The following is a 25,652-nucleotide window of genomic DNA, read 5'->3' as shown; positions in this document are numbered from 1 at the left end:
GGCCACGGGACATGCCCAGACTGCTTCAGAGGACTCTCACTAGACCTTGTCCTCATCTAGAGAGACGTATGTAGCTGAGCTACCAAAGACCAGCTTCTTCCAGAGACCCCACTGGATCCTTTTCTTGGAATTACTGCATCTTAGAGGAGGGGCATGGTGTTAAACATGTGCAAGCTGAAGAAGGAGGATCACCAGTTCAAGGCCAGCCTAGACTGCATCAAGAGATAAAAGGCAAAGCTGGGTTGTTTTTTGTAGTCCCTGACCAAATCCTTAGCCTGAGGGTGCTGCACTGCTTTTCTGATGCTGACTTTTGTTCTTTAAACTCTCACATTTAGACCTCTGAATTGTGGTATCAGAAATCTCCACTGTCTTATTACTCGGTTTAATGCCACTGTCAGTGAGACATGGACTTCATCCAGACAGTCAGTCAGAATTTGAACTGTGGGCAATGTTGTTTTGTCCAGGGGTGGGCAGAAGTTTCTGTTTCAAGATTATGACATTTCTGTTACTGCTGTATAAGAATCTGCTTTACCTTAAAAATTGATATTAGGCATGCATCTTAATATTCTAAATTTCTACCCTGTATCCTTAATAATGCAAGATAACTTCAACTAGACATTTAGTTGTGGTGTTTCATTCCAGGAAGTAGAGCCATGAATTCCAACTCAAATATGCTAGTGGACCTGCTATCCCTGAGCCAAGAAGCAGCCCTTTTTTTCCCCTTTATTCAGAGAGAAAGTATTTTTTTATTTGTCTTTTTTTCTTTTTGGTCAATCCTGCGGCTTGAACTCCGAGCATGAGCTTTGTCTCTGAGCTTTTTTGCTCAAGGCTTCAGCTCTACCCCCATGAGCCACAGTGCCACTTTCTACTTTTTCTGAGTAGTTTTTACTGGAGAGTCAGACTTTCCTGCCCACACTGCCTTTGAACTGCGATCCTCAGATCTCAGCCTCCCTGAGTAGCCAGGATTGCAGGTATGAGCCACTGGTGTCTGGCAAACCAAGTTTCTATGTGTCCATCTTTCTTGGATACTGGATATTCTTTGTGACTCCTCCCAAAAGCATCATGTCTCCCTGTTTCTCTTTTGTTGACAGCTGACATCATCTCAACCGTTGAGTTTAACTACTCTGGAGACCTTCTTGCAACAGGAGACAAGGGCGGCAGAGTTGTCATTTTTCAGCGGGAACAGGAGGTCAGTAGCTTACAATCCACAAACCAAATAGAATCATTCAACCTGCCTGTATACTTATAAGAAAGGAAGCAAAACTATTTTCTCAGGGTTGAATGTCCCTGGCCTTTGGTTTTGGTTTTGTCATATTAACTATGTAGATTCTTCTTTCAGATGGGATTGCAGAGGTGCGAGAGATGTGATCTGCACTGCCTAATCCCACAGGGGGACCCTCACTCTCTTTGGAGTGGAGGCCAATCCCTGCCTGCTTGTGGTGATAGCACAAGGGGCTACCAGCATCCCCGTTCCTCTGTCTGTCTGATAGGTAGAAGGCAGCAGAGTGCTCACAAATGCCAATTCATAGATGTCTTAAGTTGAAGGTGTCACATTTAGCTCTTAAAGAATTTTGCCAGCACGGTAATACGTTTATGGAGTTAACTTACCTGTTATCCTAACAGGTCATAGGATAGAAATTTTAATTCCTTGATTTCTGCAGATTATTGTTTAAGCCTAAGTCATTGGCTTCAGTATAAAAGGAATTATGATTAAAAATGCAGAAAAGTAGTGATCAAAACTTTAAATTGGGGGCCAGGAGCATGGCCTAGTGGTAGAATGCTTGCCTAGCATGTACAAAGTCCTCTCAGACTTCTTCCCCTGAGCTGGGTAGGGTAGTCTTCCTGGGTATCTCAAGACACCCAAGCCTTAGGTTGTTAGCAGTAAAGGCCTTAGCATTGGGTGGGGTAAGGACTGCTGTGATTGTGTGGTGAGACTGCTCTGAGTCCAGATGGAGTGGCCAGGGTGACAGCAGTGCTCATTTAGTGATCAAGGCTGTCTCTTGGTGGACTTTAGGCTTTTCTTTAACAAAGTGGGCCATGAGAAGGAGAAGGAATATTTAAGAGTATTAGCTCTCTGGCAAGCACACAGGAACTCATGCAGTAGAAGAATTCCTACCTCTGGTTCTTGGTGTTGAATGCTCTGCAGTAGATAGAAAGAAACCACCACAGTGCAGAAGTGTCAAGTAGCCTTTATTTTATTTTTTGTGGGTCATGGGACTTTAACTCTGGGCCTGGGTGCTGTTCCTGAGCTCTTCAGCCCAAGGTTATCACCCTACCCTTGAGCCAAGCCCCACTTCCTTTTTTCCTAGAGGTTAATTAGAGATAAGTCTCAGGTCCTTTTGTGCCTGGGCTGGCATTGAACCTTGATCCTCATATATCAGCCTCCTAAGTAGCTAGGATTATAGGCATGAGCCACCACACCCAGCCAAATAGGCTTTTTAAATTTCTTGGGAATTTTATTTATTTATTTATTCATTCATTCATCTATCTATCTAGATTTATTTTTGCCAGTCCTGGGCTTGAGCTCAGGAACTGAGCACTGTCCTTGGGCTTTCCTTAAGGCTAGTGTTCTACCCTGAGCCACCTCACCACTTCTGGCTTTTATATCTATGTGGTACAGAGGAATCAAACCCAGATCTTCATGCATGCTAGGCAGGCACTCTACCACTAGACCAAACTCCTGGTCTAGATACGAAGGAGCACCTGTCCAGACATAACAACTTTTTGTTGACATATAAAGTGTAATTCTGTTCCTGTGTTAAGGTTGTAGACATTGATTATAGAGTAAGAACTGCATGACAGAAAGCTGTGAGGATACAGGTCACCCGTTGTGAGCACACTTCCTCCTTCCACTTTCCATTTTGGTTGACTACCACTGGCACTCCAAAGCTGCCATTACTTTTACGTACCATAAATAGTTCTGCGTACTAGAAATACGCATGAGCAGCACCTTCCCTGGAACGAGGATTGAACTCAGAGCCCATACTTGCTAGGTAATCACTCCCGCTCCCCTCCCCCCATGCCTAGCCTCCCAGGATCTCTTTATAGCTTCTTTTTGTGCTTGAAAAATCTTGTTCTTAAGTGTGTCCCCAAGGGCCCTCTACTTAGCAGCTGCGTGGCTTGTGTGTATCACTGCTCCGCTGCCTGTGAATAGCCTCTGATTGGCATGTATACAGTGTCTAGGTCACAGTGCCATAGAAGCTGGTGTGACCCTACCACTCCACCACCTCTACCTCCCTGTGAGCTGCTTCCACAGGCTCTCATCAGCCCCAACCATGCCTCTGCCTCCAAGTCGGGCAGACGCCAGTGAGACCTTGTCCCCACAAAACTGCTAGATGCAGCTGCACCCAGCAGATCCTACCCGGAGTCTACTCCTGGGTATGGAATAAAACGCCTAAGCCCTGCTCTTCCAAGTACATTAAAAATAAATAGTAACTCCATTTCATCTGTTAGAGGATATATTTTTGTTTATTTTGTTTTGTCCAGGATCTTTTTTAACATTTTGTTTCTTGTCTCAGCAAAGCAAATTTACTTTTGCAGAAGAGAAATCTGGCAGACAGTCGCTTTTGTAACGTTTAAAAGTACATGTTGTCTTGCCCGGCATAGTGGCCCACACCTGTCATCCTAGCTCAAGAGGCTGAGATTTGAGGATCGAGGTTCAAAGTCAGCCTTCAAAGCCAGCCGGCACTAAAGAATGTGCGATTCTTATCTCCAGCTAACCACTAGAAAACCAGGAAGTGGGGCTTGGCTCAAGGGTAGGGCAGTAGCGTTGAGCTGAACAGCTCTGGGACAGTTCCCAGGCTCAAGAGTTCAAGCCCCGTGACTCACAAAAATAAATACATAAAAATAAATAAATAATATATGGTGCCTTTTATATTTAAGTTGTAGTATTGAAATTTCTGTATGGTGCTTTATTTATTAAAATCACTGTCAATGTTTCCTTGCAGAATAAAAGCCGTCCTTATTCTAGGGGAGAATATAATGTTTACAGTACCTTTCAAAGTCATGAACCAGAGTTTGACTATTTGAAAAGTCTAGAAATTGAAGAAAAAATTAATAAAATTAGGTGGTTACCACAACAGAATGCTGCACATTTTCTACTCTCTACAAATGGTAAGAATTCTTTAGCTTTTCTACTTAGGTGTTTTTTGTTTGTTTTTCTGTATACTTATTCTTTAGTTTTAAAAGTTTGTGTTTTATATTCTGGGAGAGAATTAACGCCAAGGATGAAACGTGGTGGATTGAAATGTTTAACATGCAAAACCAAAAACAGCAACAACAAAACAGAGCTACACTACACTCTTGTGTATGTGTGCCTTTGTCTTTATTTATTATACGAAATACTGCTCATCTGTAATTGGAAATATTTGTATTCAAAGCCTCTTAGGGGGCGTAGAACCTAACAGAGAACCAGAGTTGTCTACGTTCGTGTAATGGTGATACATGTTACTGGTGGTTTTTCTTTTAATATGAAGAATGAGGTTTTTATTTTCAGATAAAACTATTAAATTATGGAAAATAAGTGAACGGGATAAAAGAGCAGAAGGTTATAACTTGAAAGATGAAGACGGACGACTTCGAGACCCATTTAGAATTACTGCACTACGGGTATACAATACATTTCCTTTAACATTTTGAGCACTTCAGAAATGATTTAAAAAAAAAAAAACAACATGTTCCATCATCTGTCTAGAGAAAGAGCCAGGCTCTGTCCTCATGACTTCCAAGCGTCATCTGGAACAGTGACACTAGCATTCATTTTTGTGTGTATTGAAATGGAATTCTTGTCCAGGGACTTGGCTCAGTGGGTAAAGTGCATGCCTAGAAGCTTGAGAGCCTGAATTCAAACTCCATTACCACCAAAAGATAAATAAGGGGGCTGGGAATGTGGCTTAAGTAGTAGAGTGCTTGCCTAGCATGCATGAAGCCCTGGGTTCCAGAAAACACTGGAAGTCATGCTGTGACTTAAGTGGTAGAGTGCTAGCCTTGAATAAAAGAAGCTCAGTGACAGTGCCCAGGCCCTGAGTTCAAACCTCAGGACTGACAAAAAAGAAAAAAGAGAAAGAGAGAGGGTGAGGGAGGGAGAGGGAGAAAGAGCAAGAGAGATTGAGAAAGGATGGAATTTCCTCAGATTTTCACCAACACCACAAAAACATGCATTACCCTGAGTCAGTGGTGGAGCTAGGGTCCGAGGTCGTGATTTATCCCACCACGAGCAGCACCTGAACAGGCTGGTACAGGTGGAGTGAGGCCCACTTGTGGGTGAAATAGTGTAGCTGGTATTATGAACTACAGTCCAGCAAGACACTGGAGTGAGGACGGGATGGAGGTGTGGCAATCCACTTGTCTGTTTCCTTTCGTGATAGAGGTTTGCATCCCTCTTTGGGTGTGGGTATAGTATGAAGTGCCAATATTTCTTGAGTTCTAGTACTACTAGAATTCAGTCTTATAATTGGTGTGGTGGGACACATCATCAAAACATTGTGTCCAGTTTAATGACATACCATGTGGGGGTTGAGCAAACTTGACTGGACCCACGTAGTCATTCTGATGAGACATGAAAAGTGCCACCCAGGACTAGCTCGGCAGAACCTCCCCCCCTCCACGGGACAGGAACCCCCCTGGGGGCACGCTGGTGTTGGCATGTTTCTAGTGACTGTAAGCCCTGGTCAGCCCGTGTATCCAGTTCCCTGCTGAGGGTGCCTCTCGAAAGGGACGGCCTGCCACAGGCTTTCCCTAACCTGCTTCCCCAGAGATCCAGCCGGCCAGCTGCCCTAGATCCTGGCCCCTCCTCACCCCGGGCCATGGGCTCCTCAGACTCTAGACTGCCGCTCTCACCATTTCCAGTGGCTTCCCTGAGGCAGGAAAAGAAGTGAAATATTAGGAGCAGATGTAGTTTATAGGAACCAGGGCATTATACTCCAAAACACTAGTGGTTTCTGAAGTCTTCACTGTGGGAACACTGTGTGCTGAGCTGTTGGCCTCATGGCAAGGAAGCTTGGTGGTAACTGCTGCACTAACTTCTGCTGGGACCTACTAGTCCCTTGCCCTGCACCCAGCTGTGCTGTGTGTGTGTGTGTGTGTGTGTGTGTGTGTGTGTGTGTGTGTGTGTGTGTGTGTGTGTGTGTGTGTGTGTGTGTGTGTGTGTGTGTGTTCGTGTTCATGTTCATTCATAGCCCCCATGAGGTCCTGGGATATCCAGCCCACTTATTTAACGTACATCAAATCAGTCTGAAAGCTGATTTGTGAGAAGTACGGGGTTGTTTAGTTTTGTTTTTTGCACAAGGCTAGTGTTTTAAAAGTAGAGCCACGACTCCAGTTTTGGCCTTATTTCAGTAGTTCATTGGAGATAAAAGTCTCATGGACTTTCCCCCCCCCCTTCCTGGCTTCAAACCTCAACCCTCAGATCTCAGCCTCCTGAGTAGCTGGGATTCTAGGCGTGAGCCAACAACATTGTCCTGAGAGAAGTGCAATTTTCTATTGGCCTTGGTGTAAGGGCATGGGGTCGTCTGTAGACTTAGGTTCCTATTTTTCTCACAGTTCATAGTGTACTGTTTGTGTTTCTTTTTCCCAAGTCACTGTAGTATTTGCAGGGAGGTGAGTTGACGGCTTCCTTATGGCGTGGCAGCCCTTGCCTGTGTTCATCAGCTGGACACTTTAGGGGTCACGCCAGTGGTTTTAACCCTGTGGGTAGTGAAGCCAGCCCTTTTGTTCCAGGGAAGCCCGGGTAGGGCCCACCGGCTGGGGGACTGCAGGAGCAGTGTCATGTCACAACACACAGTTCCCTAAGGTCATTTTTGCAGAATCTGGCTGAAGGAAAGTTGAGATTCTCCAGAGCCTTTGGGGCTCCCTTCTTGTTTAATAACCACAAGGCGCAGGAATGCTAGTGGTTCCCTTCCAGAGCTTGGGAAGCCGCAAGCCTCCCTTGCCTCCTGTCATGAGCACCTGTTCCCCGTGGCCGCCTCTGCCCCTACCCACCAGGCCCTGCCTCACCGCCTCACTGCCTTTTAGCGTAAGCACCATTTCCCGGAAGCCTCCCTGGCCTCCCCTTGGGGACAGAGGAAGGGGATTGCTCCTTTGTCCTATTGTTACCTTTCATGAGGCATCAGTCACTGCACAGATGTTGCATCCATGTGGCTGGCTCCAGATGGACAAGTGAAGCACCCCTCATTGTCCGCCCTTGCACCCCGCCCAGGTGCACTCACACTCGCCCCTGCTGCTGTACCCAGATATGGTGACACATCCATGGTGCTGGCACTGAGAACAGAACAGACCACCAGTGCAGTAAGAGGGTGTCTGAGCACCCTGCTGCAAGGATCAGGGGGGTTGAGTCCACTTGTCCTCCAAGAGCTTACTGTCCAGCATCTTAGTCATGGTCATCAGGACATAGCCAGGAAAATGAAGCCTCCGCGCAGCTGCCTTTATTCCGCAAGAATGTATAATCTCTTTTTTTTTTTGTCTGTTGTGGGACTCTGGGCCTTGGCACTGTACCTTAGCACTTCAGCTCAAGGCTAGCACTCTACCACTTGAGTCAGCGTGCCACTTCCGGTTTTCTGGTGAATAATCTTAATGGACAAAAAAAAAGAAACTTGGAAGCCAGGTGCAGTGGCTCTCACTTATAATCTTAGCTACTCAGGAGGCAGAGACCTGAGGATCTGATTCAAAGTGAGCCGGGGCACTAAAGACCATGAAACTCCAATGAATCTCTAGAAAACGGGAAGTGGGGCTGTGGCTCCAGGGGTAGGGTGGTAACCTCAAGCTGAAGAGCTCAGGGACAGCACCCAGGCCCAGGGGTAGGGCAGTAGCCTTGAGCTGAAGAGCTCAGGGTCAGCGCCCAGGCCCAGAGTTCAAGACCCATGACCCACAAATTTAAAAAAACAAACTTGGTGTGAACAACACAGGCTGTTTCAAACCTATTGTATCAGCTCTACTAATTGGTTATTTGGATACTGCCAGTACAAAACTGTATTTGTTTTCTGCTCTGTCTGTTCCAGTCTTATGCTACTATAACCCTTGTATTGAATTGCTATTTCCTTCCATTTTTAGGTTCCAATATTGAAGCCCATGGACCTTATGGTAGAAGCAAGTCCACGACGAATTTTTGCCAACGCTCACACATATCATATCAATTCCATTTCAGTCAATAGTGATCATGAAACATACCTGTCTGCAGATGACCTGCGGATTAACCTATGGCATTTAGAAATCACTGATAGAAGCTTTAGTATCCTTCCACAGCAAGCGGCTGTCTTTCTCTGGTTCTTCCTCAGGGGCACTGGCCTTCATGCACCCAGTCTAACCTCCCTAGTGGCCTGTAATGTCAGGTCTCTATGATTTAATGCCCAACGATGACATTTTTTTTTTTTTTTTAAACCTGGAAGTTCTCTGTAGAGATTGACCTGAAGTTCACTGCCCAGCAGATGGCAGGGTTTATTTGAAAAGCCAGTGCTGACATGCTTTTTCCTTCTGACTTTACGCATGGGTAATCAGGTAGCAAATATGGCTTAGACTGGAGTGGTATTCAAAGTTCTTGGCTACTGGCATGACTTGGTCTTCTCTGATGCCTCACCCTGCTAGCCCTCCAGTGGACTGCAGTGGACTGTCCTGCCTGACTGCATCTGGGACTCTAGTAGGAGCTCCATGTCTGTTGACACCACTGGTCACAGGTTTTTCACCAGACCCAGGCCTGCCTCAGTGACTGCAGTGCTCAGTCCTGCAGGGGGTCCTGAGCAGGTCCCGGGGCTTGTCTTGGCAAAGCTTTTCCAGTATTCTACCCTGTGAACTCCCAATGGTTTCAGTTTTTCAAGGTCTCGGCTTGGTCCCTTACCTTGGAGGCCATTGGGTTCTGCCTGGCCCTTTCCTGCCCCAGCTTGCACTCTCAACAGCCTGGCACTAAGCAGCCATGGGCATCGGTGCATCTCTAGTCTCAGGGCCCTGCCTTCCCCTGTGGTAGGGGGCTGTAACTTGAGCTATGTGTTCAAGTTTTCAGTTTCTTCGGTGTTTTCCACCAGACCTGGCTTTTCCACAGTGCTGGATTCTGCTCTTCTTGTCTTGAGTGATTGAGTCCTGTATTTGACAAAGCCTTACCAGGGCTCTCATACAAGCATAGGGTATTGAGGAGCGTGTGGTGCTTGCTTGCCTTTCTTGCACGTCATTCCGTGTGTACTGTTGATGTGAGAGATCACAGAGCAGTGGGCACAGCAGCGTGCTGAGAGCCGGGCTGTCAGCAGACGTGTCCCAGGTCTGACTCACATCTGCCCGACTCCCGTGCTGCTCTGGCACAGCCTGCGTGTGGTTAACCTCGCAGGGTCCGAGCATGAGCTCATTGTCCACAGTTCCCCTCTCTTGGCTGGAATCCCTGAGCCAGTCAGCTGCCAGCCCAGCCCCAAGCACCTCCTTAACAGCGTTCTCCAGACATTGTGGACATCAAGCCTGCCAACATGGAGGAGCTGACAGAGGTCATCACTGCAGCTGAGCTCCACCCCCACCAGTGCAACGTGTTTGTCTACAGCAGCAGCAAAGGGACCATCCGGCTGTGTGACATGCGCTCCTCTGCCCTGTGCGACCGCCACTCCAAGTGTAAGTACCCTCTCCCTGGCGATGACAGACACCGCCAGATGTGCATGCCACACTCATACCGAACACCATTGCACCCCAGGTGTAAGACCCCTGCAGACAGCAGGTACTTTGAGTAGCTCAAGTGGTAGAGCTCCACCCTTCAATAAAAAAAGCCAGGGGAGACTGTAAGGCCGAGTATTGGCAACCAAAAAGGTCCAGCTTTATGGAAAACAATACTGTCTTGTACCAGAGTACACATCCTACACAGCTTCCTGTCCCCGGCCCCATAGGGCCTGGGTCCGCTATGGACGCGTGCCAGCACCTGCAGTGCTGGTGGAAGACCTCACAGGGAGCTCTCGGCAGCCCTCTGGGGCTTTATTAGAATTCCTGCCCTGGAGACGCAGTGTTTTCACTGTATACCCTGGGTTTGGTTTGGTTTTGTGCCAGTCCTGGGGATTGAACTTGGGGCACTGTCCCTGAGCTTTTGGTCAAGGCGAGCACTCTACCACTTGAGCCACTGTACCACTTCCAGCTTTTTCTGTTTATGTGGCACTGAAGAATCAAACCCACAGCTTTGTGCATGCTAGGCGAACACTCCATCACTAAGCCACATTTCTAGCCCCTATCCTGCATTTTTGTCTGGGAAATCAGCCTCATAAATGCTGGGTGTTGGCAGCTGCCCTCCAGTTCCATCCCAGCCGATGTCACAGTGAGGAAAGCAAAGACAAGCGGAATTGCACCTTGCCTGTGCGGAGTGCCCCAGAGTGTGGGGCCCAGGGGTGTCAGGACACCTCCTTACAGTGGACACGGTGGTGAAAGGGGACCACTGCCTGGGAAACAAACCTCTGTGCTGACAGCTGTGGCAGAGCCCACAGCTGCTGACATCAGAAGGAGCACTTTGTGAAAGATACGTCTGCCTGTGGGGAGGGCAGACCTGATGGGGCAGGCAAACTGCCCTGATTGATTGGTGTCCAGGGAGCACAGGTACCACAGGAACAGTCTTGGGCTCATGCTGAGGGCCTGTGCCCAGTGCCCGCGGGACACCCTGCGGCCTGTTGTCCGTGCTCGTGAGGAAGAGGGTGTGCTCACCCAAGCTTGTCCCCATCTTTCTGGAGAATGTCTGCCGTGTTCCTCCGTGGAGGAGCTGCCTTCCGCCACCGCAGCTATGAGATTTGTTCTGACCTAAAACAGGCTGGAAATGTTTTGTGTTGCAGTTTTTGAAGAGCCGGAAGACCCCAGCAGTAGATCTTTCTTCTCAGAGATAATTTCATCTATATCCGACGTGAAGTTCAGCCATAGCGGTCGATACATGATGACCAGAGACTACCTGTCAGTGAAGGTGTGGGACCTGAACATGGAGAGCAGGCCTGTGGAGACCCTGCCCGTGCACGAGTACCTGCGGAGCAAGCTCTGCTCCCTCTATGAGAACGACTGCATCTTCGACAAGTTCGAGTGCTGCTGGAACGGCTCGGACAGGTGAGCCCTCCACGGGAGGAGAGCGGGGCAGCACTGTTCTCTGCCTTTCGTTTGGCGGTGTCAAGAGGGGCAGGTGGGGTCCAGCCGCGAGCGGGCAGAGGCGGGCCAGCACGGCCACGCTTTGCCGGCCCTCTGCTTTGGGGACGTGCCGAGGTGCCCTCGTTTCTGCTCTGCACATTTCTTCAGGAGATTCTTTGTGTTGCTGTTGGGAGCTAGGTCTTTAATGTCACAGCAAAGCAGTAGATTTCAGTGATGGAAGGAGAGCATCTTCTATCAGTGTGCAGGCTTCTTGTTCAGAAGTGGAGTGAACCGTTGTGCTTCTGGTGGCAAGTGGCTTGACATGCCAAGACACCCTTCACAGCACGCAGAAGCAGGCGTGGCAGTGCCCTCCAGTGGTCCCAGTACCACTCCACATAGCCAAACCCTTTGACACTTAGAAGTGCCTGCTGCGATGCTGTCTCCAGACGCCCACAGAGTTCCCAGACACAGGCCCAGAAGTGATGACCAGCTTGTAGCTCGGGGAGGACAGGGAGCCCTGGTGCTCCAGGGGCCGAGCCTGAGCCTCCGCAAGGCTCAGAGCGGAAGCCGGGGATCTCTGTCCATCCACCCGCTGAGCTTTTTACCTGAGACCTTGGATACAAATGCCTACCCTGAGGTCTGCTGAGCTTTCACCATGCAAAGCCTTGGGCGTGTCTGTCTGCCTCAGCTGCTCCATCCCACCATGTGATGAGGAGGGGTTTTCACTGGAGACATTAGAGATCCATCAGAACTGATCTTGAAGAAAACCATGAGGAGCGTTGCAAGCTTTGTTAGGAGATGGTGCCTGCCCTCACTAAAGAAGACTGGGGTATATGTGGCTTCGTGGGAAGTTTATTTTTGTGGGTTATGGGGCTTAAACCTTGAGCTCTTCAGCTCAAGGCTATTGCCCTGTGCCTGGAGTCACAGCCCCACTTCCCATTTTCTAGAGATTTATTGGAGATAAGAGTCTCAGGTTCTTTAGTGCCTGGGCTGGCTTTGAACTGTGATCCTCAGATCTCAGTCTCCTGAGTAGCTAGGATTACAGGCATGAGCCACTGCACCCAGCTTTATTTTTATTTATTTTTTTTGGAGGGGTTGGGGGATGGGGAGAGGAGAGGTTGGCTTTTAGAAAGTCTGAGTAAGGTATAGCACCCAGATCCTGATAAAGTGCTTGCCTGGCATGCACGAAGACCCAGGTTCAATTCCTCGGTACCACATACATGGAAAAAAGCCAGAAGTGGTGCTGTGGCCCAAGTGGTAGAGCTCTAGCCTTGAGAAAGTCCAAGGACAGTGCTCAGGCCCAGAGCTCAAGCCCAGGACTAGCAAAAAAAAAAAAAAAAAAAAAAAAAAAAAATTCTAGGATAACAGGTATGTGTGACCACATACCTTGGCTTGAAATAAACATTTTATTTTACTGGTGCATACTAATTATAAAGAGTGAGCAAGTTCATCACAACACATCCATGCATGCGTATGTGCTGCCATAACACGTAAGTGCTCTGCTCTAGAGAGAAGCTTGGACGTTAACTTAGAAGCCTTGTTTGGCAGAGCAGAGTGGAAGCCCACTGCCGACAGCACCGCGTCTGAGAGGAGCGGGCCTGGGTGCCTGCCTGCTGTGCCAGGCACGGGCGGTCTGGCACCCTGCCCACTGGCCAGGGGCTCACAGTCTCACTTCTTGTCTTGCACAGTGCAATCATGACGGGCTCCTACAACAACTTCTTTCGGATGTTTGATAGAAACTCTCGGAGGGACGTTACACTGGAAGCGTCTCGAGAGAATAGCAAGCCCCGAAGCAGCCTGAAGCCCCGGAAGGTCTGTGCGGGTGGCAAGAGGAAGAAGGATGAGATTAGTGTGGACAGTCTGGACTTCAACAAGAAGATCCTCCACGCGGCCTGGCACCCCACAGACAACGTCATTGCTGTGGCTGCCACCAATAACTTGTATATATTCCAGGACAAAATCAACTGACAACGCCGCCGACGCAGGACCAAGCCTCGTGCATGGGGAAGGCCGTCATCCCGTCAGAGAAGAGAACAGTGAGGTTCCCGCCTCCCTCCCTCCACAAACACAAGACAGAGGCGGCCTCGCTGCGGTCCTCCACTGAGGACCTCTGCTGCAGTCCTGGCCCAGGGAGTGATCGGTGCTGCTGCTCAAGGGAAAAACCCACTCAAAGGATTGGTGGACATTGCTCAGTAATGGCCGTTATTCAAAATAAATGTATTTATTTAAGTCTGAGCCTTCCTTTTCGGTTTATAGACCAAAAGCCTAACATCAAGAGAAGGGGTCTGGAAAGTCCCTTTCTCTGACACCTCTGGGCCTTGGCTTGGCCATGCTGTGGTCGAGGTCCAGGGTCCTGGCTGGCCTTCAGCAGGCTAAGCAGGCCTGAGGTGACCTGCCCGCTGCAGCTGCATCACCTTGTGGTGTGATCACTCAATAAACACAGCACACTAATCCAAGCACACGTTTTGTGATGGTTTGCTTCAGTTGTATATAATGACATTATGTTTGAGCAGATGGAGAAATTTGCACTCTGCCTGGACAGAATGTCCTGGACTCGGAGTGTAGCTGCCCCATGCTGCAGTTTGGTTTCTCCTCCAGGTTAGGCCTCTAGAGCCATAGTTGAGACCACTTCTGAGAAAGCAATTACAAGGAAGAGTGAGTTAAAGTATGGGGAGAAAACACCCCATTAAAAACGGCCTATGTCGTATGCATGCTGGGTTTCATACTGCATTTCAGGCCTGCAAAATTAGTTTTAAATATGTGACCCATTGCTTTGGCTTACTTTAAGTGACCTTTGATATCAGAAATCAAGATGTCTCAACATCGGGACTACAGCACAGGATGCAGTGGTCGGTTACCTCGGGGGCAGTGGGCCCCAAGGTCCCGAATGTCACAGCCAAAGCCACCGCAGGCCAGAGCAAAGGGCCTCCACCTCACACCACCAAGCTCCATCCTGAGATCTGGCAGGAACCACCTCCCCGGGACGTGTGGAACAGTTGAGAGAGACGTTCTTGTAAACAGGGTTGCATGTTTCAACCGTGTATCCCCATGCTTGCCCTCTTCCTACCCTCTGGGCACAGGAGGGAGGCCGAGGCCCTCCAGTGGGTCCCTGGCTGCTCCTGGTTGCGCCGCCTGGCAGACCTGGTTCAAGTTTCATCAGGACCTCCCCACCTCTGGCTTCCCCACAGAGCAGCGCAGGCTGAGCTCCCTTGAGAAGCTCACTTGAGACTTGGGCCCCTGAAGGCAAGTAGGAAGTAGCCTGAAGGGAGATGCAGGCTTGTCCATTCCGATGAAGCATTCCTACCCTGTTGATTTACATGGCTGTTTTGTCTATAGTACAAGCTAGTTAGAAATCTGTTCTTGGAAGTTAATTCTGCAAATTATTTGCTAAGAAGTCTGTGTGTGCATGTGTGTGTGTGTGTGTGTGTGTGTGTTGCTGTTGTTGAGTAAGCTTTATTCATATGGGTGAACTAGTCTCAAACAGTCTTACCCGTGCAAGACGAGGTTCTCTGTTCGCTGGCAATGCCAAGAGGAAGCCTTTCCCTCTCCACAGCTTAGAAGCTTTCCAAGCTGGGGCCTCAAGCACAGCCAGGCTGTAGTGGAGCTTGGCTGGCAGGGGTGGTAGACACAGGTTTGCAGAGTGTAGGGCGGGGAAGACACGTCCCATTGGCACACTGTGGTCACCAGTGGTGAGCTTAGATTTAAAGTTGGTGTATTGTGCCCTCTCCTGCCAGAGCAGAGCCCTGTGGTTTTGGTTTTCACGGCTAGGGATCAAACCTTGGGCCTTGCACTGTACCCAGCTAATTTCAGGGCTTTTTAATTTTTCCCAACCTCCCTTCCTCAGTTCTGGCTCGTCCCTCATGTGTGAGTGAGTTTGCACCTAGACACTAAGGACCAGCACAGGCTTTACAAGAGGTGGCAAGGACATGGCCAGAGGCTAGGGCTGGCCTCCAGAGCCCTCCCCTCCCCTCAACACATCTACACAGTGCTTCCGTCTCTTCAGTTTCTTCACATAGGGGAAAGCAGTCCTCTAAGAAGTTAGCTGATAAGGGGTACACACACCGAAGGTGGCTTGTAGCAGACCGGAGCCTGTGACAGCCAGGCCATCATGCTTCCAAACACCAAGGACTGGCGTGAAACCAGTGTCCTGGTAGACCTTGGGCTACAGGGACCTTTTTCTTGATGTTTCCTTTTTTTCAGTCCTGGGCTTGAGCTCAAGGCCTGAGCACTGTCCTTGGACTTCTCAAGACTAGAGCTCTACTACTTGAGCCCCAGCATCACTTCTGGGTTTTCTTCTGTGTATGTGGTCCTGAGGTCTTCGTGCATGCTAGGCAAGTACTCTACCTCTAGGCCAAACTCCCGGCCCTTGATGTTTCTTTACTTTTAACTGTTTCAAGGTGTTGTAAATAAATGTGAAACCCAGGTTCAAGGAGGGAGGGAGGCTCGCATGCTGCGTCTTCATGTTCCACTTGGTTGTGTTACGTCTTGAGCCCTGGGGTCTGCAGTGTAGCAGTGGAGCCTCAGCTGCAGCCTCTGCACACATGCCTGGTCCCATCCACAGCCCTGTATCTCCAGAGGACCCCTCATGTGACCAGTTATAGGACCAAGGACTGGCCTTGAGAAAGCCCAAGGACAGTGCTGAAGCCCTGAGTTCAAGACCCAGGACTGGGGTGGAGGGGAGTCTAAATACCCAAGTGCAGCATGTAACTGGTTGCATCAGCAATTGACTTGCTCTTCAGCTCAAGGCTACCACCCCACCCTCAAGCCAAACTCCACTTCTAGAGGAGTTTTCTAGAGGTTAACTGGAGATTAGAGTCTCAGGTCCTTTTGAGCCTGCCCTGGCTTTGAACCCTGATTCTCAGATCTCCGCCTCCTGAGTAGCTAGGGTGACAGGTGTGAGCCACCACGCCAGGCTTTGCTTTCAGTTTTTGTGGACACAGATGCGTAACTCATTTGCTCCCATTTCTACAAAAAGTTATGCTGTGACGAGTCCTGCCTCATCCTCCCTGCACAGCATACAGCTTAGTGAGCCGGGAATCTGCATCTCCAATGGGGCTGGTCCAGGACCACTGTGAATAGAAAGGGCTAGTATTACAAAACCACCAGCTGGCCAGGCACTGGCCATGCACACCTCCAATCCTAGCTACCCAGAGCAGCTGAGATAGGAGGACTGTGGTTCACAGCCAGCCTGGCCAACAAAGTCCATGACTCTTCCCAGAAAACCAGAAGTAGAGCTGTAGTGCAAAGTGGTAGAGCACTGGCCTCAAGAGCTCAGGGACAGCACCCAGGCCCGAGTTCACGCCTCCCCCTGACCCTGGCACACACAAAGCACCAGGAGGCTCCCGCAGGCCTCCAAGAGCCCATCCAGGACTGGAGGGAAGTCCTGTCAGGACTTTGTATAACCAGATCAAGCACTTAAGACCAAACTAAGTGCTCCGTGGCTTTGGCTTTCGTGTTGTCTCACGTGTCTTTTCTTGTCTAATGCATAAATTGTCCTTTCCCAGTTTTGTTTTCACTTCTTGAGACTATAGACAGCTGTTTTATAGGACACCCAATTTAGGCTTTCTGGTGATTTTTTTTCATGATTAAAGTGCTATTATACATTTAGCATTGAAGACCTGTGGCCCTCCTCCTGCATTACAACAGAAAGCAGAGTTAGCTACCACTTTTTCTATGCTGTTATTCTGTCCTCTCCCAGGAAGTTTTCTGCTCCCTCCTGCTGTGAGTTCCACACAGGAAGAACACGCCACCATGCCCCCCGTGTATGTGATACGGAGGAATGAACTCAGGGATTCATGCATGCCAGGCAAGCACTCCACTACTAGGCCAGACACACTCCTGGCCACCCTGTAGCTTTTTGGCTCAAGGATGGCACTCTACCACGTGAGCCATAGTTCCACTTAAGGTTTATTGCTAATTAATTGGAGATAAATGTCAAGGTCTTTTCTGCCTGGTCTGGCTTTGAACTGAGATCCTCAGATTTCAGCCTTCAGAGTAGCTAGTGTGAGCCCTCAAGCCTGGATACGTACTTTACCTATTTTACTTAATAAAACCTGGAAATCCCTATCCATTTGTGCACAATGCCCTTTGAGACTATGTCAGTTCACTGAGCCCGTCTCCTCCTGCATCAACAAGCTACATTCACAAGTGCGTGCCTGATACCAACTCACAATTATTTAGGGTTAGGTACCAGCGTCTCCTACCCTTAACTCTAGTAGCCACCCGGGGCAGAGATCAGGACGACATGTCTAGGCACCCTGGACAAAGGGTTTGCAAGACCCGTTCCCAGTGTCACAGACTCGACATCAGCTCGGCAGCAGAGTAAACAGCATCACTCCACACCCAACAAAAAGGGAAACCCGATCTCAAAAATTAAGTAGAGGGTGGGAGTGTGGGCCTAGTGGTAGAGTGCTTGCCTGGCATGCACAAAGACCCAGACTCCATTCCTTGGTGAAGTGGTGCAGCGTCTCAAGTGGTAGAGCTCTACCTCTGAGAAAGCCCAAGGACACTGCTCAGGCCCTGAGTTCAAGGCCCAGAACTGGGAAAAGAAAAAGAAGTATGAAGTGGAGCAGAAAGGACTCAGGATGTGGTCCACTTAGTCGAGCACCTGCCTAAAGCAAGTAGAGCCCGAGTCCTAACCCAAGTACCACAAGAAAACACGGGGACTACGTGATGCTTGGGTATTTTCACCAAGGTTTGTACTCGATGAATAAATAACGGGGCAGAAGACAAAAAAATGCTGATTTGCCAAGCTATCCAGAAAAGTTGCACCTACCAGCCCTTGTTATACCTGTAGGCTGAATGCACTGAGCTGGCTTCCAATTCCAGATCAAAAATGCCTGGGGAGGCCGGGAGTTTGGCCTAGTGGTAGAGTGCTTGTCTAGCATGCACGCAGACCCAGGTTTGATTCCTTGGTACTACATACATGGAAAAAGCTGGAAGTGGTGCTATGGCTCAGGTGGTAGAACTCTGACCTTGAGAAAAGTCCAAGGACAGTGCTCAGGCCCTGAGTTCGAGGCCCACGACTAGCGCAAAAAAAAAAAAAATGCTTGAGAGGGTGGGGGGTGAAGGTGTTAGCACCTAGCACACACTCCCCAAATAGACACGGCATCTGCACCGCTCATGTGGCACTAAGTCTAAGTAGGTTGAAGTAACAGGAGGTACGCAGCCTGCCAACAGCCCACCACCTTACTCCCAACAGAACAAGCACATGATTCTGATATAAAAACAACTTTGCTATAAAACCAAGAGGAAGTCACTCAAGGTGCCCTTGGACTTTTTCTTATTTTTTTGCACTACGGGAAACTTGAACTCAGGGCCTCGTGGTGGCTCAGCAGTGTCTGCTGAGCCATCCCTCTGGCCCTGTTTTTCTGTTACTTTTGGAATCAGGTCTGACTCCCATCGGTGTTGGGATTCCAGGCACACACCACTGCATCTAGCTTCCTTTCTGTGGAGACAACAGTCCTACAGACCTTTTTTCATGTGTTGGCCTGGTACCACAATCCTCCCCATCTCAGCCTTCCACATAGCTTGGGAAGAAAGTGCACCCCACTGAACCCAGCACAAATTTTATTTAGCATAACTTTTCTGCCATGGCTGGCCACAGCATTTCAGTCCTCCTTTCTAGCTCCCATATTGCCAGATGATGGGGTGAGAATGGCGCCATGTCCAGACAACTAGAATCCCAGCTACTTAGGAGGTTGAGACTCCATCCCAAGTAACCAGCAAAATACTGCACTGGAGGTGAGGCTTACGTGATAGAGCACCAGCTGAGAGCCGTCCTGCTGCTACTCCAGCTTCTTCCACGTGAAATGGCTACAAACTACTGTTTTCAAGTTTTTCACTTACAAACAAAAGATTCTTATACTTTCACCTGGGTTAATCCAGGTGAAAGATGAAACAAATGCTACAGGATATATACACCTATCAAAAAGGCAGCCACCTCAAAAATCATGCTGGGGCCAGGTGTCAGTGGCGCATGCCTATAATCCTAGCTAACAAGGAGGGCTGAGATTTGAGGATTACAGTTCAGAGCCAGCCTGGGGCAGAAAAATCCATGAGACTCTTATCTCCAATTAACTACCAAAAAAGCCAGAGTGAAGCTGTGGCTTAAGTGGTAGACCTTGAGAAAAAGCGGGACAGCACCCAGGCTCTGAGTTGAAGCCCCAGAACCAGCACATTAGAGGGGAAGTATGCCACAGAAAAAGGATAAAGAAAGAGAACGGGCAATAGGCCTGGTTTAATAGAAGCTTTTATATCTGTTTTTAACTCATTCAGTAATCGCTGGAAAACTTGGCCAAGATTCACGTTCTTACCATTTCCAGTCCTTTAAAGGACACAGTTTGCCTGCAGTGAAGCTGCTTGCTACGAGCACACAAAACCTGAGCACAAGGGATTGATGTGGCAATCCAGCAGATCGCCGAGTGTGGAAGGGACACCCGCCTGGGCGCCGGGCCCCGGTCGGACTGCTAGGAGCAGCCTGGGCGATGTCTGCTCCTAGGGCAGATGTCTCTCTTTTGTACTCAACGGTTCACATAGTCAGGTGTTTTTTACAGATATTCGGTTTTCATTTCTATTAAATACATTGTATTTTCTATAATAATGTAATTATAAGGCCACAATATTCCTTTTGGACAAACTTCTTAATGTAGTGGGTTGTCTTATCAACATGATTCAGTCTTCTAAAATATACAGTGTTAGCTGAATTAAGGTTCACAACTAGTTCATTAAAAGGGTTTATACTATGTCTATCTAATACTCAAAGGAAAATTACTCCCAGCGTTCACAGAAGTACCAGTTTGCCATGCTTATTCATTGACAGGCCAGCGTGACCTCTGTGTCTAGTCTTTCATCTGCTAAATTAGGAAAGCCGCATTTACGGAACAGATAAACACAAGTGGCAGAGCGCCCTGGGACCACTGCGGCGACCACGCCACTCCAGCTCTCCAGCTGCCTCAGCTGACGCATCCTCATGGCAAGCGGCCGGCCCCGCGCCCGTCAGAAGGTGCTGGTAGCGGGCGTCAAGCGCCTTCCAATGTAGATCCTGCAGAAAGGTGGCACAGTAGTGAGTGCGTGCACGTCTGACCTGAGGGAGCTCGACTGCCACCTGCGAAAGCGGACTGCGTATTTCACACCTGCTGCAGTAAGATTTGATGTTATCTCTAGTCACCTGTATAAAACTTTTTTCTTTTTGGTTTGTCCTGGGACTTGAACTCTGGGCTGGGACACTGTCCCTGAGCTCTTCAGCTCAAGGCTACCCAAGGCTACCACCCTACTCCTTGAGCCACAGCCCACTTCCAATTTTCTGGTGGTGAACTGGAGATAAGTGTCTCAGGGCCTTTTTAGTGTCCGGGCTGGCTTTTAACCTCAATCCTCAGATCTTAGCTTCCTGAGTAGCTAGGATTACAGGTGAGAGCCTCCACACCCTGCATCAATGTTTTTAAAGAAAACATTCAGTTGTGTCTTAGCAGACAAAGCAGGACAGTGGTGAGGAGGGGCTCACTGGTGAACTACCAGTCTACCAAGTTCAAGGCTCTGGTTTGTTTCCCAGGACCATTTCAAAAATAGGTTAGTCAGGCACTAGCCTGTAATTCTAGCTACTCAGAACGGTGATCTGAGGATCACGTTTCAAAGCCAGCTCTGGCAAGAAAGTCCATGAGACTCATCTCCCATTAACCACCAGAAAACCAGAAGTGTCGCTGTGGCTCAAGTGGCAGAGTGCTAGCCTTGAGCTAAAGAGCTCAGGGACAGCGTCCAGGCCCGGTGGCTTACACACGTGTAATCCTAGCTATTCAGATGGCTAAAATCTGAGGATTGCAGTTTGAAGCCAGCAGAGGCAGATAATTCTGAGAGACCCTATCTCCAATTAATCACCAAAAAAGCCAGAAGTGGAGCTATGGCTCAAACACTAGCCCCAAGCAAAAGAGGCTCTGGGGTGGTGCCCAGGCCCTGAGTTCAAGCCCCAGGGGTCTCTCTCTCTCTCTCTGTCTGTCTCTCTCTCTCTCTGTCTGTCTGTCTCTCTCTCTCTCTCTCTCTCTCTCTCTCTCTCTCACACACACACACACACACACACACACACACACACACACACACAACTAATCATCAGAAAAGTCCTCCACACATTCTACACAATGGCTCCTCCCGTGTTCTGCTCGTTGTAGATGGCTCACACAGTGACAGGAATCCACACCTCCACCAGGCACTCCTTACCACCAGTCACCAAGCTCCCCAGGGAAGACAGCTCCCTGCGGCACTAAGCAATGGGACCTACTTGGGGTGGTAGAGAAGGGGGGGGGGGGGTCTTCTGGAGGGAGACCAGGCAAAACTTGGCTGGCCAAGCCATGGGAATGTCAAAAAATGAGCCAGAGGGCATCTGTCAGGTGGGAGAACGCCCACCTATCAAAAGCAAGTGGCGAGATCAATCCCTAGTATTATCATAAAATGGAAAAAGTGAGTGCAGACAGTACGTTATCTGGAACAGCTAAAGAGAATGGCACGAGGGGAAAGGGCTCTAAGAGCTGGAAAGACTGGAAGAAGGATAAAGACAGGGCCCAGCTGGGAGCTGACTGAAGAAACCTTCCCTAACCAGTGGGCAATCTTACCTGGCTCTGCAAAGTGCCTATCGCAATGCCCCTGCCCACTCAGACACAGCTGGCTGGCTCTGGGACACTCCTAGCATGCAGCCAGTATTCTGAGTCTAACCCAGCACACATTGACCAAAATGAAGCTAATGGAGGAACCCGTGGAGAATCATAAACGAGGACATGGTGGGGCAGCGATGCTCAACCAGCAAACTCAACACGTTTCAGGTTTCAGCTGCTGTGAGGGGACTGAAAGAGCCTCTAACCTGCCCAGGGCACCGGTTCCACACACAGGTGACTGGGGCTTCATTAAGAATGAGAGGCCTGGCCAATGGCTTCTGGGAAAAGCGACAACCAAGCCACCCGCAGGGCTTTTCATCCTGTCCCTCGGCGGCACACATAGGCCCTGGCCAGCGTAGCTAGAAACCCACATGGCCTGAGCAGAGGCTGCAGAAAAGCTTGGGGCCCAGTGGCTCTGGTCTCCCTCCTCTCCTGCTCTGGCTTCCATGCACAGCTGCACTTGTCTGGCCTGGCACTGCCGTTGTAGCAGAGGTAAAGCAGACCCTGTCCTACCAGAAGTGGGCAAGTCACTGAGCAACCATCCACCCAGGGCAGGGGTGCCCCTGCCCCAGGAGGCCATGCAGCCACGGTACCTACCCCAATCCAATGGCCAGCAGGTGAGAGAGCAGCAGGGAGGGAAGGAAGACCTTGAGAAACTCGGCTGAGAAGATGCCCCCTTTCTTCATGACGCTCGTGTTCCTCATGCTGAGTGCAGCCGTGCGCTTCGGGTGCTTAAAAAGGAACTCCCTTGGGGACATGGTCAGACGAGCACGTCAGCCTCTTCCCACCAGAGGCCCCCGCCCCACTCCCAAGAGACTTACTTTGGGGGGATATTTTCTGGACGGCTTGACCAATCCCATATCCAGTCTGAGTTTTTCTTCAAGATGCTTTCAACTTCTCTCCTTCTCTCAATGTAATCTTCTTCAGACTAAGAGCAAATGTCACACAGATCAGCCAGACAACATGAGGTCAGTAAGGGGTACACAGTGCCTGGAGACACATGGCCACTCCTCAGACGTGCCCAAGGCAGAGCCCGCTGCTGCTCTTCCTCCAAGGACAGCCGTTGATGGCATCCTTTGGTGCCTTCAGGAAGTAGTGTGCCAAGAGGATGATGAGCAGTGGCACTGACTCTTGTGGAGGAGAATGAGACCAATCCAAAATGGCCACATCAACTAATACTGTACCACAGCAAGGTGAGAAGATGCCGACAGACGGAGGGAAAGGGCATGCTTATCACTTTTAGCTAGTTAAAATGTAGGAAAGGGGCCAAGAGTTTGGCCTAGTGGTAGCGTGCTTGCCTAGCATGCATGAAGACCCGGGTTCAATTCCTTGGTACCCCACATACATAGAAAAAGCAAGAAGTGGTGAAGTGGCTCAAGTGGTAGATCTCTAGCCTTGAGAAAGTCCAAGGACAGTGCTCAGGCCCTGAGACTGGCAAAAAAAAAAAAAAATCAGAAGCGGTACTAGCCTTGAGCCAAAGAGCTCAGAAACAGTGCCCAGGCCGGCCCTGAACTTCAGCTCCAGGACTGATTTGAAAAAAAAAAAAGGTAATGTATCCTGAGATACATTAGTATCAACTCCCAGCCGCTCCTTCACAAGCCATCCTCCACCCCATCCCCGGCTGCCTGCCGGCATGAGATAGATCTACCTGCTATGAACACAGCACCTGCCCCCCGTACACGCTCCTCAGCTTACCTGAGAGCTATTTTTTTCCCCAATGCTGTGCATATCCGCTTCAGAAATTCTGATGGTGTCTTGTGGTGTCTGTGAGCGAGGTGGGCTTGGTGATCACGCAGAAAAATGGGCAGAACAGAAAAACTATGTGAACATTGTGACCAGAGCAGAAATCCCCAAACCCCAAGGCAGGGGCTGTCACCTAGTAAGGACAGGAGGCTCCTGCCAGTGTCCCCAGCTCCCCTCCTGCCCACCAGCACAGCAGAACGCTCCTGGCTGGCGTTCAGCCTGGGTTAGCGGCTGCACGGCCAGCTGAGCATGAGCAGCCGTTAGGAAAACCCGACTTCCCTGAAGGCGCCACCCGGACCTCAGCTGTCTCCTAAGTACTGCTGACCTGGAACCACCGCTCTAACGGCAAATGCAGGGGTAGACATCAAACTCCCCAAGCACTCTGCGGGCACCGGATGGTGACATCCCTTTTGTAAAGTCTGTTGCAGGAGGCCCTCCCAAGGCAACTGCACGTGCAGGAACCCAGACCCGTCGTCCGATGTTGGACGGGCATGCACACCACCGCTCTTCCCCCACGACACCTGCACACCTGCGGAAACCCACCTGTCACAGTGAGAACTCTTGGAGCTGCTGCGTCCAGATTCATGCTGAGCATCCAGAAGTATTTTTTCCATGTCACCATTATAAATAGAAACTGAGGCTGGGACGCTGCTCCCATTCCCATTATTGCTGAAGTGCAATTCTACCCAGGAGCCTGAAGAGGGCCAAAAGGGAACCATGAACATGAGCCCACTCCCAAGAGCACCAATGGCAGCCCATCATGAACTCCTCGCACTCCCCCAGCACACCCTCTGTGCCCACTTCTAACACTGGCATCACCAGTACACAGCTCCTTCTCCTAGATCTAAGACACGACGCACCCACACCACTTCCTCCCCTTCACAGCATCCAGGCGCTCCCGAAGTGGAAGGCTCGATTCTCCAGGCACTCACTTCTTTTGTCTTGCATTTTTTTTGGGGGTGGGGGGGCTGGGCCTTGAACTCGGGGCCTGGGAGCTGTCCCTAAGCCTCTTGGTACTCAAAACTGGAGCTCTACCACCTGACTCACAACGCCACTTCTGGCTTTTTGAGTAGTGTACTAAAGACCCTCAAGGGGACTTTTCTGCCTGGGCTGGCTTCAAAGCACATTCTCAGATCTCGGCCTCCTGAATAGCTGGTATTACAGACGTAAGCCACTGGCACCTGGCTTTTGCACTCAATTTTGGGGAGGAAAAAAAACCTGTCAAGCAGAGAGCAGTGGCTCATGCCTGTAATCCTAGTTACTAAAGAAGCTGAAATCTGAGGATCCGAGTTCAAAGCCAGCATGGGCACTGAACTCCCTGGGATGCTCCAATTAACCACTAGAAAATGGAAGTGGAGCTGTGGCTCCAGGGGTGAGGTGGGAGCTTTGAGCTAAAGAGCTCAGGTACAACGCCCAAACGCCCAAGACGGAAGTTCAAGCCCTACCCCCATCCACACACACACACACACACACACACACACACACACACAGTCAAGCCAGTCATGGTAGCACAGACACACCTCTAATTCCAGCATGTGTGAGACTGAGACAGGAAGAACCCGAGCTCAACACCAGTCTATACTACACAGTAGTGAGGATGGAAGGTGGATTAGAGGCAGAGTGCTTGCCTAGCACGCACGAAGCCCTGGGTTCAATTCCTCCCTACCGCATAGACTGGAATGCCCAGAAATGGTAGTGTGGGTCAAATGGTTGGCAGACTACTAGCCTTGAACAAAAAGCTCAGTGCCCGCTGCCTAGGCTGCCCCTTAACGAAAGCACAGCACCTCCCCTCCGTCCAGTGTGGTCCATCCTCTACCAAGGGTAAATGCAAAACGAACTGTTAAAATTAGGAGATATAATAAAGCACCACTAAAATTTGTGTGTGTGGGGTCATCAACTCTGGGTCTGGGCGCTGTCCCTGAGCTTTTCAACTCAGGGCTACCACCCTCCCCTGGAGCCAAAGCCCCACTTCCGCTTTCTAGTGATTAGCTGGAGAGCCTGAGTGTCCCGGGAACAGGCGTGAGCCAGCGCGTCAGGCAGCAGCACCACCATTGATATTTTTAAAGCTTTAAGTTGGAGCCCAGACTGGCCTGAAACTTTTCATCCTCATGAGCGCTAGGATCACAGCATGAGCCAACAAATTTAGCAAGGCTAGGCCTGGCTCAACCCATTTCCTCACGCCAAGAGCACGGTATTCCTGAAAGCCCTGTGAAACCC

General features: G+C 49.7%; 2 protein-coding genes across 3 annotated transcripts in view; one reads left to right on the top strand and one right to left on the bottom strand.

The window, feature by feature from the left end:
- Positions 1–13,503, top strand: part of Ppp2r2d (protein phosphatase 2 regulatory subunit Bdelta) — a 28,654-nt gene extending 15,151 nt beyond the window's left edge. The window contains exons 3-9 of one of the 2 annotated variants that reach the window (XM_090345602.1): positions 1,092–1,189; positions 3,948–4,113; positions 4,496–4,608; positions 8,047–8,224; positions 9,415–9,579; positions 10,773–11,034; positions 12,741–13,503. In XM_090345602.1, the coding sequence (XP_090201728.1) occupies positions 1,092–1,189; positions 3,948–4,113; positions 4,496–4,608; positions 8,047–8,224; positions 9,415–9,579; positions 10,773–11,034; positions 12,741–13,020 (1,262 nt within the window). In that variant the 3' untranslated portion in view covers positions 13,021–13,503. Of the gene's footprint in view, positions 1–1,091; positions 1,190–3,947; positions 4,114–4,495; positions 4,609–8,046; positions 8,225–9,414; positions 9,580–10,772; positions 11,035–12,740 lie in introns of those variants that run through there. The other variant, XM_090345603.1, reaches the window with a different exon arrangement.
- Positions 13,504–19,286: 5,783 nt separating this feature from the next.
- Bnip3 (BCL2 interacting protein 3) overlaps positions 19,287–25,652 on the bottom strand; it is an 11,180-nt gene continuing 4,814 nt past the window's right edge. The window contains exons 2-6 of the mRNA XM_090345601.1: positions 23,979–24,129; positions 23,388–23,472; positions 22,514–22,620; positions 22,290–22,439; positions 19,287–20,095 (exon numbers count right to left, since the gene is read on the bottom strand). Coding sequence (XP_090201727.1) covers positions 20,050–20,095; positions 22,290–22,439; positions 22,514–22,620; positions 23,388–23,472; positions 23,979–24,129 — 539 coding nt within the window. The 3' untranslated portion in view covers positions 19,287–20,049. The remainder of the gene's footprint in view (positions 20,096–22,289; positions 22,440–22,513; positions 22,621–23,387; positions 23,473–23,978; positions 24,130–25,652) is intronic.

Source organism: Megascapheus bottae, chromosome 15 (assembly GCF_031878675.1).
Source record: "Megascapheus bottae isolate mThoBot1 chromosome 15, mThoBot2.hap1, whole genome shotgun sequence".
Classification (NCBI taxonomy): Eukaryota; Metazoa; Chordata; class Mammalia; order Rodentia; family Geomyidae; genus Megascapheus; species Megascapheus bottae.
The sequence above is the reverse complement of the archived record's forward strand: the minus strand, read 5'-3'. Positions and strand labels throughout refer to the sequence as shown.